This window comes from Acanthisitta chloris, unplaced genomic scaffold (genome assembly GCF_000695815.1).
Source record: "Acanthisitta chloris isolate BGI_N310 unplaced genomic scaffold, ASM69581v1 scaffold9762, whole genome shotgun sequence".
NCBI lineage: Eukaryota > Metazoa > Chordata > Aves > Passeriformes > Acanthisittidae > Acanthisitta > Acanthisitta chloris.
The window spans coordinates 1-17,169 of record NW_008661035.1 but is presented as its reverse complement, the minus strand read 5'-3'; the positions used below and the strand labels follow the sequence as shown (position 1 = coordinate 17,169).

Below are 17,169 nucleotides of genomic sequence, written 5' to 3'. Positions count from 1 at the left end.
TGCCGAGCTGGTCCCAGTGCACTGCCAGCCAAGGCCATGCACTCAGGGGTGGCACTCCCAGTGTGGCTCTGCCAGCCCCATGTTGACCTGGGTTCTTCCAGGAGAGACTCAGCTGGGACTTCCCCAGGGTTATGTGCTGGCCACAGAAACCAGTTCTGCAAAAGCCCCTGACTTCTCTCTGCCCCTCCTGGGTATCTGAACACTGAATTCCAGAATAGTTTAGGTTGGAAAGGATCTTTAAAGACCACCTTGTCCAACCCCCTGCCATGGGCCAGGACACCTTCCACTAGCTCTTTTTGCCTTTGCCTGCTGTGATGTGACATGCAGGACCAGGGCAGAACAAGAACTTGAGCCCAGCTTTCACTCAAGCTTTCACTGGGAATTCTTCCCTGTTGGGGTGTTCAGGCACTGGAACATTGCTCAGGGAGGTGGTGGAGTCACCATTCCTGGAACTGTTTAAGAGACATCTGGATCTGGTTATGGATATGGGTTAGGGTTTAGGGGTTCCAGCAGTGACAGATTAGTGGTTGGACTCAATGACCTGGAAGGTCTCTTCCAAAATAGATGACTCTAAGAGTCTATGTTTCATGCTTGACAAAGCTTGTTGTGGGCAGGCTCCAACCTTCTCTGAGACACAAAATAGAAATTCCCATTTCTAGAGGCAAACAAATCCACTCTGTAGAGAAGCCCAAACTCTTGGTGGGTGAACCCCACTAAGGAAATCAATTGATCCCCACTTCGAGGTTCAATTGATTCGCTTTTTTTCTTTCCTTCCATTTTCATTGCTTTTCCCCTTGGCCTCTCAAGGTGAGCTGTCTTCCCTGCACAGCTGCCAGCCTGGAGACCCCTGGGAACAGCAGCATCAGCTCCAAAGGCCTCCATGGCTGCATAGGAACACTAGCTCCAAGGGGTCGAGCAAGATGGATGTGTTGGTGTGGTGCCTTGTTTGCAGCTTTCCCTCTGCCTGTTTAATGCTTCCCACATGCACACACCCCACCAGAGCTCGGCTCCAGCCTCCCCTCGCTGTGCTGGCTCCAGGCTGAGCTCAGCTGTGGGCAGCAGCCAGCACTGTGGTAAAGCCAAGCTTCTCCCACACAGCTGTGCCAGCTCTAACTTTATCCCAGCCCAGTCACAGCTAACATCCTTTCCTTAGGAAATAACCAAGGCTCTGGGCTAACCTCCTCTCCCCCACAAACCGCAGGGCACGCACTTGGGCTTGCAGTAATGAGAGAGATGTGGAAATAAACAGTATTATTTTACCTTCTATTTCACTTGGCTTGTTCTTTCCCCAAGGGTTCAGCTGTGTTTATGCAGCACCAGTGACCCGTGGTTGGGCAGAGGGTGTGTTAATTTGTGTTTCTTCATCAGCCATGTAATTTTTAGCAGCATCCTCCCTGGGGAAGCAGAACAGATGGGATGTGCAGTGTTGTAATGCAACGGACTTGGGATGTGCAACAATAGCTCAGGTGGTTTCATGGAGATGTGCACTACAGCAGGCTTGGTGCTCTCTGGATAATGGACAAAGGCCAAGGGGCACTGACTTAGCTCTGTCCTTTCTGGTAAAGCTACTCCTGCTCCTGTGAGCCAGAGCATTAAGCTCTTGACTTGAAAGACAACAAGAATTAAGAGCTGGCCCTTGCTGTTCCATCTCAGCTTGGTTCAGGCCCTTGGGCATGGGAGGAGCTCCTGCTTTGCACAAAGCTATGCACTCAGGCAGTGAGGGATGGATCTGATCAGAACTTGTGTGTCTATTTAGTGAGAGAGAGGACCAACCATGCAAATAAATGTGCATTTCCCAACACAAGATTTGGCAAAGCAGTGCATGGAGATCTTTTAAAAGGGAAGGAAGGCTTGCAGTGGGAGAAAGTCAGTCCCACCCAGTTGCAGTGTGTTTGGAGACACTCTGGAACAATAAGTGCTGCTCTTCTGGAAAAGCAGGGGATGGAGAATCATAGAATCATCAAGGCTGGAAGAGACCTTGAAGATCATCAATCTAACCATCCACCCAGCACTGTCACTGCCACTCCTAAAGCACTAAAACATACCACCTAGAGCCAGATCCAGATGCTTCTTAAACACCTCCAGGGATGTGACTCCACCACCTGCCTGGGAAACCTATTCCAATGCCTGAGATGAGAAATAGGAACTAGTCATGCTGAAGGAACTGCTGAAGTAACCAGTGTGTCCATGAGTGCCTCTTGCTGAGTTCCAGGTAGGGCAGGCTCCCTGGGCCACTTTGTAGAGCCATGTCCTTGGCCTGACACTGGGCTCCCAGCTGTACTAGAGCCACTCTGGCCACCACCACCCACCTGCAGGTCACTTTGCCCTGAGCCTGCTGAGAGGAGGTAGAAGAGCCAAGCCAGGTGCTTTTAGCCAACCTCCAGCTTCGTGGAGGGTGAAGGCTATGGGAGAGGAAGGACCTGCAGACCCAGGAGATCCCAAAGGGAGGTTGGTGCTCTTGAGGGCAAACCTAGGAGCTGGACCTCCCTGCTGAGCTTCCTATAGCAGACTTGTAGCTTGCATTGGGTAGATGCAGTGGGTGGACCAGCCCTAGCAGTGGTCTAGGGGTGGTGCTAGAGCTTGTGTGCTGACTGATGTGGTCCAGGGACTCCTGGACATTGTGCATGTGCTAAAGTCAACCTGAAGGTGGTTAGTCTTGCAGCTTGCAGCAAGGACAGGGATGTTGAGGCTGGGACAGCAGCACGAAGGCAGAGCTTCACAAACCAAGCCATGCTCACTGGTCCTGGCTGCAGGAGGATAGACTGGGAGTGACACAGTCAGATGGAGGGGGTTTGCAGAGGAAAGTGACTGCTAATCTCAGCATTTCTTCCTATGTTCATCCCCAAAACTTACCCAAAGTGCAGTGTGATGTTTCCTTCTGGTCTGCAGGGAACTTACCTGGCCACTGCCTTTCTTTGCCTGTGCAAGAAGCTTGTCAGACCATGTGTAAGACTCATTTACTGCCTTTCAAGCCCACTGGCATTGCCAGGAGTGGCCGAGGGCGAGGGCAGGCACGCGGTGCTGCCAGCCAAGGGGCACGGGGCAGCAGTTACTGGCAAACACGCAAAGCTCAGGGTTGCATCCAGCAGGGTCTTTCTGAGATTAGTTCTGGGCAAGGCAGGGGGTGGGCAGCACAAAGAAAATAGCCCCTCCTGCGGCGTTCCAGCCCGCAGGGGCATTCAGATCTCACCACTTGGGAATTTTCCACCCGAAGCCCCTTGTAAAGCGCAAAGCGCCTTGCCCTGCTCGGACTCCTGCATGCGGAAGGGTTCAGTGCCAAAGTGAAAGGCTTCCGAAAACCGGGCTGAGCCAGGGAGGGGGGCGATTTAGGAGCTATTGAGAAACAAGGAAGGACAAACGGTGTTAGGTCATTGCTTCTGCAAACACAGCCAAGGCTGTTTCTCTATAAAAGGGGGAGAAAGCTGTTCCAGAGCCATCACAGACTTGGAGAGGACAGTCTGTGACCAAGGCTGCTGCACCCCCTCCTCGGCACCTAACTCCCTGCTTAAGCATGAAACTCCTCCTCTCCGCTGTGCTGTCCTTCGGGATAGTGGGTAAGTGTCTGCTGAAAGCAATTCTTTGGGGAAAGGAAGCAAAAACCTCCGAGGAGCCCAAGTTTTTCCCTAGGCAAGGCTGTTTTCGAGCCCCAGCAGCTGTTCATTAAAAGCCAGGACGTGAAGCAGCGCTTGCTTTGGCAGCCGTGGGGCTGTCAGCAAGGATGGTAATTAGAGAGGTAATGCCAGCGGCTCAGCCCGGGGAGGCTGGAGGACCCTCGGGCAGGGAGCAGGGAGGGATGCTCAGCACCACCACCGCGGAGCGCATCGCTCGGGAGAGGCTCTGCGCTCCTGCTGCCCCGGGGGAAAATCATCCTCCAGCCAACTGCTGTGCCTGGAGAGGAGCAGAGCTTCAGCCTGGGGGGAGAGACTACAGCGAGACCTGCCAGCCAAGGCTTCACGTGTGTTGAGTTAAACCTGAAGGCAGAGACCTCGAAGGGACTCGAGCACAAGTGCAATGAGGAGAGGCTAAGGGAGTTGGGAGTGTTTAACCTGAAGAAGAGGAGGCTCAGGGGAGACCTTATCACCCTCTGCAACTCCCTGACAGGAGGTTGAAGTCAGGTGGAGGTTGGTCTCTTCTCACAAGCATCTAGCAGTGGGACAAGAGGGCACAGACTCAAGGTCTGCCAGGGTAGGTTTAGGTTGGATATTAGGAAGAGATTTTTTAGGGAGAGAGTGATCAGGCATTGGAATGTGCTGCCCAGGGAGGTGGTGGATTCACCATCCCTGGAGGTTTTCAAGCTGAGACTGGATGTGGCACTTAGTGCCATGGTCTAGTAACCATGGTAGGGTTGGACTTGGTGATCTTTGAGGTCTCTTCCAACATGTGACAAAAAAACAGAGTTTAAATTATGGCAGAGCCCATGTACTCCCTCTCTGCTCCCTCGCAGCTCCATCCTGCTCCTGTGGCTGCACTTTGTTGGGCTGGCTCAACAATTGTGCCACTGCAGGGCTGGCTCTGCTCGGTGGGATCCTTTCCTCTCTCTCTCTCTGCTCGCAGCTCTGGCAGGCAATGGGCAGGGAGCTACGGCAAAGAGGTTGCTGCCGTCTCCACCTGCTCTGGGGACTGGTGCCTGGACAGGGAAGGAGGGGTCCCCTTCTCAGAGCAGGTAGTGGAGCTCTTCTGACACCCCACAAAGTGGAGTGGAGATCCATGTCCTCTGGTGGGAACTGCTGCCTGTGCCAGTGGCATCAGAAAGGGGAGGTTTCTGCTGGCAGGGTTGTGGCTCAAAAATCAAGTAAAGAAAGGCTGGAAATGACTCAGGTTAATCTAGAGGTGTTTGAATGAAATGTGCCATGGAGGGTTTGGAGGGAGTGAGCTGTGCAAGAACTGTCTTGGTCTGCACAACCCTGCGAGGAAGGGGCAGAGCTGAGGTGATGTGTCAGCACGGGCTAGCCACAGCCTTGAACTGCAAGTTTCCAGCATGTCTGGGCTTTAGGTTAGCTGGAAGAGGTGTAAGTCTGTGTCCACCTGAGGTCTTTGCTTAGCTCTGGTCTCCCAGAGCAGCTCCCCAGCTGCATTTGCTGGTCAGGGGACTTGTAGAAGGACTGTGGTGGTGCTAAGTCACCTCTTACTGGGTGTACTGGAGGAAGTGAGATATAGAGACAGTTAAACATATCAGACCACCCAGCTACCAAGGAGGTGAGAGTGGCAATGCCTGTAGGCTGCCCAGGCCAGAGCCACTCTTCCTCTGGGGCTGTTAGCAAGGACATTGCTTCAGTGCTCTGCCTTTTCTCCCTGTTTGCCAGAGTCTGGAGTTTGATTTCCATTGATTTCCATTGGAGTGTGTGTGTGTGCTCTCCTCCTGTGGATGCTGCTGTGAGCCCAGGCTGCTTGACTCACAGTTGTTCAGAGGCAGGAATGACTCTCACAGATGTTTCTGAAGGTGCACACATCAGGCAAGAAAGAAAAGACATTCCTGCGTGATGTAGGAGATGTGCAAGATCCTGCCCCTGCTCATCACCCAAGGCCATGCCTGCAGGGAACCAGAGCCCTTGTGCTCGCAGAGATGCTGTTTTTCTCCAATCTCTGCCTTTCTATCTCTCTGAGAGTATTGTTTTCTGCTTCTTCTCCAGCTCTGTGTTTTGCTGCTCCCCCCAAGACAAGTGTCAGGTGGTGCACAATATCCTCGGCAGAGGAGAACAAATGCAACAGCCTGAGGGACCACATGCAACAGGACAATGTTGCCTTGAGTTGCCTGCAGAAAGCAACATACCTTGACTGCATAAAAGCCATTTCGGTGAGTGGGCAGCAAAGAGCTGTGCTGGGCACTGAGGGGGTTCCAGCAGCCTCTCACACCTGGAGACAGCTGGAGTTTCCTTGGAGTCACAGGTCACTGGTGGTGACCTGTGAGCCCTGCAGAGAAGAACTCACAGGGATCCAAGAGAGACTCCCGGGAAGTGTTTTTCCTGCTCTTTGTTAATGATGCAATCTCTCTGTTGCTCAGAATAATGAGGCAGATGCCATCAGCCTGGATGGAGGGCACGTGTTTGAGGCAGGCCTTGCTCCCTACAAGCTGAAGCCCATCGCTGCTGAGGTCTACGAACACAGTGAAGGTACATTTTCCTGCAGTGTTTTTGAGCCAAGTGGTGGCAACACACTGAGAGTACCAAGGCCACCCTTTCCATGCAGAGTTTCCACAATATGTCAGTTGGGTATCCAAGACATTGTCTCTGGCTCCCAGATCCAAGAGGGGAAGCAGTGGGGGTCAAAATGTGTATCATCACGCATGGCCACAGACTCACTGCAGTGCAAAGGGGCAGTCAGTGCCCCATTCCTGTCTGCACTGTGGGAAAGGTCTCTGACCCTGGGATGAGCTGGAGAGCACCATGAGCAGAAGTCATGGTCCTCCTGAAGCATGACATAAAAACTGTGCTGGTCCCAGAGCTCTTCTGCTCTCAGTGGCCTTGAGCTCTGTGGGTAACACATGGAGCTAGATAGCACAGATAACCTGTGCACCCTGTGCAGTTAGCAAGACAAAAAGATGATGAAGGGGCAACAGCATTACTAGTGCTTGTGGAGGAACACCCAGTTTTGATCACTGAGGCAAGAAGTGCAGGCAATGCACAGGGAAAAACAGGAAAAGCATAAAAAGTGCTCTGCAGTAATCCTTTCTGATAGGAGTTAGCTCCATGGCTCCATCCCTACTCACTCACTGTACTTCATCTCTCCCATCTTGCTCCTGGGAGTCAAACAGGTGCTGTTTCTCTTGACTCATGTAATACCACCATGTGCAAAACTTCCAAGTTCTTTTGACCTCTGTCCTGGAGTTCAGCCTGTTTGTACAGGATCCAAGCAACATGGCAGAGTCATTCTCAGCATGGTGGCTAAGGATATACAGCTATGAAATGCAAGGCTGAGGTCTCTGCCATCCCTAAAACTCAGTCATTGTATCCATCCATAGCATGTGATGGACAAGGTATAATTTTAAAGACTAACTGTGGAATTTCAGTCTCACAAGGCTTACATAAAAGCTTCAGTGGGCATGTGAGAAGAGACTTGCCAAAGGACATTGGTCCAAAAGACTTGTTGAAGCTCCTTATGGCATGTCTGATGTCTGTCCAGTGGCAAAACATTTTGTGTGTGATAGTAATGTCAGGTCACTTACTGTTACAAGTTGTAATGCACAGTGTGGGTTCAGTATTGACAGCCTAGTTCACCCCTAAGAAAATGGGAAGGCCATGAGTGTTGGAGCAAATTTGTTAATTATTTCGAAGTGCAGCTCTTTGTTCCTTGAAGCAGGGGCTTTGGCAGGGCTTGGAATGTTCCTGGTTCCTGCTTTCTCATTGCTTTATTGCTTCTCCCTGTGCTGCAGGCTCCACCACCAGCTACTATGCTGTGGCCGTCGTGAAGAAGGGAACAGGCTTCACCATAGGTGACTTGCAAGGCAAGACCTCCTGCCACACAGGCCTGGGCAGGTCTGCTGGCTGGGTCATCCCCATTGGGACACTCATCCACCGTGGAGACATCCAGTGGGATGGCAAAGACTCAGGCTCCATCGAGCAAGGTAAGGTGGGAGATGCTGAGATTGGTGGGTGGAAGTGAAGCCAGGGGTGGTGGAATGGTGAAAGGGATGTTGATAAAAGTCCTGTGAGGAGAGGATGAGGGAACTGGGGGTGTTTAACCTGGAGAAGAAGAGGCTCGGGGTGACCTTATCAGTCTACACAACTCCCTGACAGGAGTTTGTAGCCAAGTGGGATTAGGCTCTGCTCTCAGGGAACTAGCAACAGGACCAAAGGACGTAGTCTCAAGCTGCACCAGGGGAGGTTTAGGTTAGGCCTTAGGCAGAATTTCTTCCCAGAAGGGGTGGTTAGGCATTAGAATGTGCTGCCCAGGGAGGTGGTGGAGTCACCAGCCCTGGAGGTGTTTAAGGACAGACTGGATGAAGCACCCTGTGCCATAGTCTAGTTGACATGGTGGTGTTGAGTCATAGGTTGGACTTGATCTCAGAGGTCTTTTCCAATCTGATGGATTCTGTGGTTCTGCCACTCTCCTGCAGATGCCCAGAGGTAGCTGGCTGAGCACTGACATCCCTTGTGCCTCCCCTCCCTTCCTGAGCCTTCTCAGAATGAATTCTGACAATTATTGCTTCTCTCTCACCCACAGCCGTGGCCAATTTCTTCTCTGCCAGCTGTGTCCCTGGTGCCACCACTGAGCCCAGACTGTGCCGCCAGTGCAAGGGCGATGCCAAAACCAAGTGCTCCCGCACAGGGCCTTATTCTGGATATTCTGGAGCTTTCCAGTGAGTGACACTTATTTTTCCCATGAGGAAATACTCTAGCCCTGGCACATGCAAGTTTCCCTGCTGCCAGAGAGGGCTGTGCTGCAGTCAGGGGTCCTGAGGAGGCTGAATCACTTCTTTGCTGTTTCGTTTGCTTCCCTGCCAATTTTTTTTTTTTCTTTTTTTTTTTTTTTTTTTTTTTTGTGCGAAGACCATTGCTCTATGGTTGCAGTTTGAGCCAAGATACTTTGCTGGATCAGGAGATAGGGAAAGCTTTGTTAACTCCTCCTCTGTTCCTCCCACCTGCAGCTGTCTGAAAGAAGGCAAAGGAGAAGTGGCTTTTGTGAAACACACAACTGTTCTAGGTAAGCCTGAAAGATCACTTGTTTCTCCTCTTTCTAGTCCAACTTCTCACTGACACACTGTCCTGTGATTCGTCCACACTGTGCAGATTTCATTCCTCTCCAGCTTGCCCTAAACCTCTCCTCCTTTCATCCCTTGAAACATGTTCCTCACCCTGTGCACTGACTTGCCCTTCTTACCGAGAAATAGGATTATGGTGGGGGCCACATTTTCTTCTTTGAGGTTCTCCTCAATCTGTTGTCATGGTGCTGCAACTCATGATTCCTCCCTTGCTCCAGAGAACGCCCCCAATGAGAAGGATGAGTATGAGCTGCTGTGCCTGGATGGCACCCGCCAGCCCGTGGACAACTACAAGACCTGTAACTTGGCCAGGGTCCCTGCTCATGCTGTCATGGCTCGAGATGACAACAAGGTCGATGACATCTGGAACTTCCTCTCCAAAGCACAGGTATTGCTGAGCTGTCCTTTCCTCCCCCAAGCATCCCCTCTTTGGCCTCTGCTCTCCGCAGCTTTCCAAGAGTTTTGGTGTGGTCATTTGCTGATTGTTTTTCCCTTGTGGCAGGAAAAGTTTGGCGTGGGCACAAGCAGCACCTTCCACCTCTTTGGGCCACCTGGCACGAAGGACCCAGGCCTCAAAGACTTGCTTTTCAAGGACTCTGCAATACAGCTGAAGCGTATCCCATCCCTGATGGATGCCCAGCTCTACCTAGGCTTTGACTACTACAGTGCCATCCAGAGCCTTCAGAAAGGTAGGCAAGGCATGATGTGGTGCCAATGTGAGCTGTGTGGAGGAGCTGGCATTGGCAAACACGTCTCGGCCAAAGGAACGTGATTTGTTTCAGACACAGACCGTATCTCTGCAATATATTTCCAGTGCAATCGCATCATCTTCACAAGCTTCACTTACACCAACACAAGGAATTCGCTGAATCCAAACCCGAAAACAACATCAGCATCACACTGACAAAGATGGAAAAGTTATATGCATTGCAGTTATTCAGCTGGTTGTGGAGACTGAGCATGCAAAAACTGCTGCTTAGAAAAGGCATTTCTGGGCTGAAGGAGGAAGGAACAGCAGGTCCTGGATTGGCCACTTGAGGGAAACAGTGTCCTTTGTTTCCATCCTGACTCATCAGGCATTTACTGATGTCTTTCTGAGACTCAAACATCCCACAAATGATCTCCAAAACCCACTTGGAACGTATAGTCCAATTTAAAGTACCTCCCTTCTGTGAAGTGGCACTTATGGAAGGGGAGCAAGGACTTCCCAAAGCATTAAACCACATTATCCAAGTGAACAGAAACACAACCAGGTTGTCATTTTCCAGCTTAGCCTGGTCTTAGTCTCATGGTTGTCTGGGCTGTGAGGACTGGAGAAGTGCAGGATATATTCTAGGCAGCAATACCAGATACTATTAGTAGTTTCATGGTTGTGCTGGTTTAGCTAACAAATCCATGTGAATATCTTACACGGAAATTCACCTTTCTGACCTGTGAGCTGATTTTTGAGCACCCTTCTGTTTAAGAATTGTCCTTACTGTCCACACCAGCTTGGGGCTTATGAAACAAGAGCTTCTTGCCCTGAGCAGCAGCAGGCTGGTGTGTACAGCTGGTTTTGTGGCTGGGTCCTACACACCCAGGAAAGGAGCCTGTTTGCTCCACAGAGCTTCTGGCTGGCTAATCCCTGCCCTCCCTGTGCTGCCTCGCAGACCGTGTGACCCCGAGCCGCAGGGGCAGCAAGATTCAGTGGTGTGCCATAGGCAAGAACGAGAAGCACAAGTGTGACCTCTGGAGCGTGATGAGCAATGGGGAGGTGGAGTGCGTGGTGGCTGACGACACCAAGGAATGCATCACGAAGATCATGGTACGAGTTTTTTTCCCCTTCTTGCTGTGAACTTTCCAAATGCCTCTTTTACAATCTGAGCTCTGCCAAGTGCTGCTCTGGGGACATACAACTTTAAAAGGCCATTGAGGCACCTGAGTGAGTCCAGCCAAGGGCAATGAGGGCAGCAAAGAGCTAGAGCACATGGGGAAGGGCTGAGGGAGTTGGGGTTGTTCAGCCTGGAGAAGAGGCTGAGGGGTGACCTCATGGCTCTCTGCAACTCCCTGCCAAGGTTGGAGAGTTGGGGGATGTGTGTCCTGCCATGGCTGCAGGGAGAGGACTAGAGGAATAGCCTTGAGCTGAGCCAGGGCAGAGTCGGATTGGATGTGAGGAGAAATGTTTCCCTGTTAGGGTGTTCAGGCCGAGGGAGGTGGTGGAGTCACCATCCCTGGAGGTGTTTAAGAGGTGTCTGGATCTTGCACTGGAAGATATGGTTTAGGGGCTGCAGCAGTGACAGGTTAATGGTTGGACTTGATGATCTTAGAGATCTCCTCCAACCATGCTGATTCTCCAATTCCTGCCCCATTTCCATTGCAGAAAGGTGAAGCAGACGCTATCAGCTTGGATGGAGGCTTTGTCTACACTGCTGGTGTGTGTGGCTTGGTGCCAGTGGTGGCAGAGAGCTATGAGGGTAAGCACAGCCCAGACTGTCCCTCAGGGTCCAGGTGGTGCCAAAGTGCTGTTTTGACTCTGGAATGCCTCAGTGCTGCATCAGGATGCTCTGAGACAGCTCTGCTTACCTTTGCATGCCTCGTCCTCCCACAGTGGTGGAACAACCCTGGGAGAGCAGGACACAGTCAGGGACACAGTAACACCCATCCAGCTCCTCTCATCTTTGATTTAAGCCTGATCTCTGTGTCCATCAGCACTGACTTCAGTAAAACCAGTTGTTTTGGCACAGAGTTGCTGCTGGAGGCTCTGCTTGGTTCTCTCGATGCACAAGGTGTCACCTGAAACAGTCACTTCTGGAGTGAAGTTTCTTCAGAAATTAGTGACCCTGCTCATTTTTTTATTTTTTGAGTTTGTGATATATTTTATCTAACACTTTCTTCTTTTCCCCTCCCACAGAGAGTCACTGCAGTGATGCAGAAGGAGAACCAGGTAATTATTGCCAACAGAAGGCCAGAAAACAGCTCTGAGGGATGGGAGTAGAAAAGCATCTGTGCAGCCCTGAGTGGGGAAGACATGACCACTCTCCACACACAGAGCCACAGGGGGCCAGTGGAAATATTAACGTTTTGGGAGACAGGTTTAGCAGTGGGATGGAAAGTTAGGGACTGCAAAGCATGTGGGAGCAGCAGAGGTTGGTGCCCAGTTGCTACTCCCTGGAGTGAGGTCACACCATAACAGTGCCAGGGCTGCAGCAGAGAAAGGGTCTGGGCTGTAGCATCAGGAAACTGTTCTTTCTAGACATGGGAAGGGGGAGAGGATGGAAGGCTTTTGTCCTTTGCTAAGGAGAGAACAAGAAATCAGGAGGGAATAAGAAACCAGGAGGGGATCAGAAATCATCAAGTATGTCTTGTCTTGCATACCCAAGTGTCAGAGTTTTAGAGGGCAGGAAAATGTCAGGGATGGTCATTTGCAAGGAGCATGATGGAAGTAGATACATCACAGCTACAAACTCTTCCATTACTGTTGCCTGGCAAATAAATTAGAAGTGCAAAGTATTTTTGCTGTGCTGTTCACAGCTGCCGTGTCCTGAGTGAGGCTGATGTTCTCCTAAGGGATCGCAGTGGGATCCCTTGGTCAGCCCTTAATCCTCCTCTATTTTATCTTCTGGAAGCAACCTACTTTGCTGTGGCTGTGGTGAAGAAATCTGACAAGGACACGACATGGAACAACCTGCAGGGCAAGAAGTCGTGCCACACTGCTGTGGGGAGAACTGCTGGCTGGAACATCCCCATGGGCCTGATCCACAACAGGACAGGGAGCTGCAACTTTGGTGAGTGGAGTTTTTCAGCCTTTTCTTTGAGCTGGGAACCTGCTCCCAGAAACTTCTTCCCATCCTTCATCTGCTCTTCAAAGCTTCTCCTGCCTCAAAGTTTGGAGGTGGGGAATGGAGAAGACTCTTATTTCAGGTCTCTCTGAGCAAACCTTTAGGATCTTGTTAAGTTCTTCAGAGTAAGATATGACACAATAGTTGCTTTGGGGTCTTTGCTTTCTTTTCACATCTCTCCCCTTCCCTTTGCAGTAGCCCAGGAGGTATTCCCAAGAAAAGGAATAGAGGCTGCCTCAGGTCTAGGGTACTTTGTTAGGGTGTGGAGTTGGGGGTCAAGGATGAAACTCAGAAGGGAAGGGCTGATCTTAATTCAAGAAACTTAAAGGGACTAATATGACTGCCTGAGAGTAAGGGGGTGACAGTCTGCACTGGCTCTGGGTCTTCAGAGGTTGTTCAGATCAACCTCTACGTCCAAATTTCAATCAGTGAGAATTATGGTCCAAAAGAAATCATTTGGAGATGCAGGTACACGTCCCACCAACCCAAAGCTGGCCTGGAACACTCCTAGGGATGGAGCAGCCACAGCTTCTCTGGGAAACAATAACAGTAGTTATTGATAACAAGAAGACACAGATTTCCCAGTGAGAACTGGATGCCTATGGTTTGCTGTCCACTGAGCCTCTCATGGCCTGCCCCAGCCCCTCAGCTCCTGCTGACACAGCACAGGGGGAGAGCATGTGATTCAAACAGAACTGAGCTTTGCAGTGTGCAGGAAAAGTGAATTTTCCTTGTTCCTGCCCTCAGATGAGTACTTCAGCCAGGGCTGTGCTCCTGGCTCTCCTCCCAACTCCCGTCTGTGCCAGCTGTGCAAGGGCTCGGGGGGAGTCCCACCAGAGAAGTGTGTTGCCAACAGCCACGAGAAGTACTACGGATACACCGGAGCCCTGCGGTAGGTTTGGGAACACTCAGGCTGATCACAGAGCTCAGGGGCAGGTCACAGAAGGACCAGAGCCTGATGTTGATGGTTCTGCTCCTGTGATTCTACCTGTGCTATGTGTGTTTTCTCTTTGCTTCCTGAAAAATGATGTGAGATGTCCCCATTTTGTAAAACTGAGGTTCCAGGCAAACCTGGGGGGAGACACAACACCTCCTACAATGGTAGCAGTGCTCTACTGTTAGCACAAATAAGGAGTGTAAAGACTGTGTTTCAGATAGCTTTCAAATATTTGTGGCAAGGCCCCCAGGCCTGGCTGTCTTCAGGGATTAATTCTGCACAGGTCTGCACCAAATCTGTGGGAAAGGGCCATGGTTCAAGCACCCACATCACTGCCCTCTCTTTCTCCTTCCCAGGTGTCTGGTGGAGCAGGGGGATGTGGCCTTTATTAAGCATTCCATTGTTGAGGAGAACACTGATGGTAGGTGGTTCTTCAGTTGCCTTCCCCACCTGCACTACTGCTTAGGTGTTGTGACATTCTCTTGCCACACAAAATCTCTGACTCTCCAAACACATCCTCTTTCAAAGGCAAAAGTAAAGAGGAGTGGGCCAAAGACCTGAAAATGGATCAGTTTGAATTGCTGTGCACTGATGGGCAACGGGCAAACGTCATGGATTACAGGAGGTGCAACCTGGCCAAGGTTCCTACCCACGCTGTGGTCACTCGGCCCGAGAAAGCACAACAAGTCCGTGACCTGCTGGAGAAACAGGAGGTTTGTAGTGCCCAGTGGAAGAAGAGTTCTGGGGTTGTCTTTATGATCTGATCTTCCTCAAGGTGACTGATATGGGATGACAGCCTTGTCCCTTAGCCTCCCCCTTCCTCCATCCCTTCCCAACTGCTCTCCTTCCTCTGCCATCTCAGCAAACACACCTTTGGGTAACAGCCAGGTCGGGGTGGCTGTCACACTGTGCTTGTGTGACATGAGTTATCACCTCCTCTCCAGGCTATGCTCTTGCTGGAGTGTTTCAGAAGCTCCTCTGGGGTGCCTGGTCTGTGCCCCAGCTGGGTCAGGCTCAGACCCGAGCAGCCAGCAGCCACCCTGCACACACAAAGCTCAGGCTACAGCAGTTCTGTTGGGTTTTACACTGAGCCATCAATGTTTGCCCCACCATCAGGGGCTGCTCGGGAAGTTAGCGCCTCTTGCTTCCACCTCGTGGCTAAGGCATAGGATCTGCACATAGTGACATGTTCAAATGGAAACTAGAATGTGTGGCAGTGGTGCTACAGCTGTGCCTACCCCTGAGAGATCCCTCCTGTAAGCCCATGGGCAGAAGGGTCGATCCTAAATTTCCGGAGGATGATGGTGAAGAATCAGGAGCTAGGCTTGTGTGAGCTGAACCTTGCCAGCTTTCTACTTCTCTCCTCTTTGTGCTTTTCTTTCAGAGACTGTTTGGAGCAAAAGGAACCAGGAATAATGAGTTCAATATGTTTTCATATAAAACCAAGGATCTTCTGTTCAAAGACTTGACCAAGTGCCTGATCAAGCTCCGTGATGGGATGACGTACAAAGAGTTCCTGGGAGATAAATACTATGCTTCAGTTGCTAGCCTCAACACCTGCAATCCATCAGGTAACCAGAGCAGCCCCAGGAGGAAGGTCCTGGGTTGCAGTCCTCACCTCACAGGCAGGGACAATTTCTCCTGGAGCTGTCCATGTAATGCTTCTGAAGGAAAATGAGGATAACCCAGGAAGATGCCAGTGTGCTTTGCTCAGAGTTCCTTGGGCCAGCTGAGAATGACCTTAAAATCTGCTGCTCTGGCAGCAACATGGAGAAGAGATTTTTCCTGATCTTTAGCAAATGTGCAGTTTGGGAAGTGGCCCAAAGAACCTACCCTGCCCCACCAGCATGGGGTCAGTGGTTAATGCCCTTTCTGTGGGGCCCACCAGGTGTTTTCCCCACGATGACGTTGTTGGCATGGTTGGGTGTGTGCTGGTGGGATGGGAGTGTTGAAAGGCAGCACCTGTACTTCTCCCTGTCCTTTCCCTTTCCAGATCTTCTCCAAGTGTGCACCTTCCTTGAGGAAAAGTAGTGAGATGGGAAGAATCCTCACTGGAGGGGGAGAAAACTTCCAGTCATGACTCCTCTCGTGCCCTCAGCACCGAGCACTGACCCATGAGGGCTCTCTGCCTTCAGTGCTTTCTCTGCCTTTCCTCACCACTCTGAAAGTGGATCCTGGAGACTTTACACTTCTCTGCTGCTATCACAGCAAAAATAAAATCTCAAGTCTAAACAGGTGTCCTAAGATTTGTCAAAACATTCCTCAGTGCCTCTCACTGCAGGACGGTGGCAGAATCCAGCATGGGTATTGTCACTTATTGCTGCCTGACAGAGAAACTTCTTTCACCATTTGCCAAAGTAGAATGGATTAATTATGCCCTAGAGCCAAATGAACAGCTGTTCTGTCCTCTATGTGCTTTTGCTTTGCCCAGATTGTCCCATTGTCTCCCCAGCAGATGACAATTCCCCAATGTGGGTGGGAAAAAGGGGGAGTGTTTATGGCAGGGAAGCTGAAGGGTAGAGAAGGGGAAAAAAAATCCAAACCAAAATAACACAGTGGTTGTAAGATGGGAGGTGTGAAGAGAAACCACTCTGTCTCCTATCTCAGCTGGCTGGGCCTGAGTTACTTCCACTCTTCCAACACTTAAGTGTATGGACAGGGAGAGTCCAGTCTTGGGCTTCCTCTCTGGAAAACATCTAGGATTGACTCAGAAATGTGTGTGCTTTGGTCTGTCCAGTCTGTCTGATGTGCTGCTGACCCGAAAACACGTGTAGGTTTGTTTTGCCTGACTCTGATCCATGTGGAAAATAAAAAGGTAAGAGAGAAGGTCTGCTGAAGCTCTAACATCCTGGGATCAGCCAGCAAGTCCCAAGGCAGGTGTGGAGGAGCTGCTGAGGACAGAGAGGTGCTGAGAGCTTGTGGCTTTGGTGTGTGTGTGTGTGTGAATATTTTGATGATTTTTGGGTGCATATGGTATATGTGTGGTTGTGGTGAGAAGTCCACCAGCCTAGCTGAAGGTCCCCTTGGATGACAGAAATGTAGAGAGTGATGGGAACAAGGAAATTTAGTTCCCCACATTTATGTAGGATGAAGTGCAATGAACACGTGGCTTTTCTCCATGGAAAAGGTCCAGCCCTGGCACAGCTGCCCAGGGCAGGGCTGGAGTCACCATCCCTGCAGGGGTTTAACAGCCATGTGGATGTGGCACTTGGGGACATGGTCAGTGGTGGCCTTGGCCGTGCTGTGGGAATGGTTGGACACAGTGGTCCCAGGGGACTTTTCCAACCCAACCGCTGCCGTGACTCCCTGACTTGGCACTGCCCATCCCTCTGCGACCCTGCTGGACCACAGCTCCCCTGTCCCTGCTGGACCACATCGCCCGTGTCCCAGTGGGACCCTAAGGACCAGATCTCCCGTGTCCCTTGGACCACATCCCCACGTCCCTTGAGGAACATCTCCCATGTCCCTCCAGGACCACATCTCCTGGGTCCTTCCAGGCCCACATCTCCCGAGTCCCTCTGGGACCACATCCCTACATTCCTCGGGCCACATCCCCGAGTCGCTCCAGGACCACATTCCCGAATCCCTCCGGGACCACGTCCCTCGGAACATATCCCCGACTCCCTCCGGCACCACCTCTCCCGACTCGCTCCCTGTCGCGCTCCGGAGACGGAAGCAGCTGCAGTGCCACGTGTTCCCCGGCCATGGCGGGCGCG

General features: G+C 51.3%; 1 protein-coding gene across 1 annotated transcript; it reads left to right on the top strand.

The window, feature by feature from the left end:
- Window positions 1-3,440: 3,440 nt before the first annotated feature.
- On the top strand, window positions 3,441-15,687 carry LOC103797838 (ovotransferrin-like). The gene is made up of 17 exons (XM_009070073.1): window positions 3,441-3,554; window positions 5,631-5,794; window positions 6,002-6,110; window positions 7,370-7,561; window positions 8,161-8,296; window positions 8,585-8,640; window positions 8,917-9,086; window positions 9,201-9,387; window positions 10,348-10,502; window positions 11,058-11,151; window positions 11,589-11,621; window positions 12,304-12,462; window positions 13,264-13,408; window positions 13,810-13,874; window positions 13,982-14,166; window positions 14,838-15,024; window positions 15,447-15,687. Exons 1-17 carry the CDS (start codon window positions 3,512-3,514, stop codon window positions 15,482-15,484), a joined length of 2,118 nt encoding a protein of 705 aa, XP_009068321.1. The 5' UTR covers window positions 3,441-3,511; the 3' UTR covers window positions 15,485-15,687.
- Window positions 15,688-17,169: the final 1,482 nt, after the last annotated feature.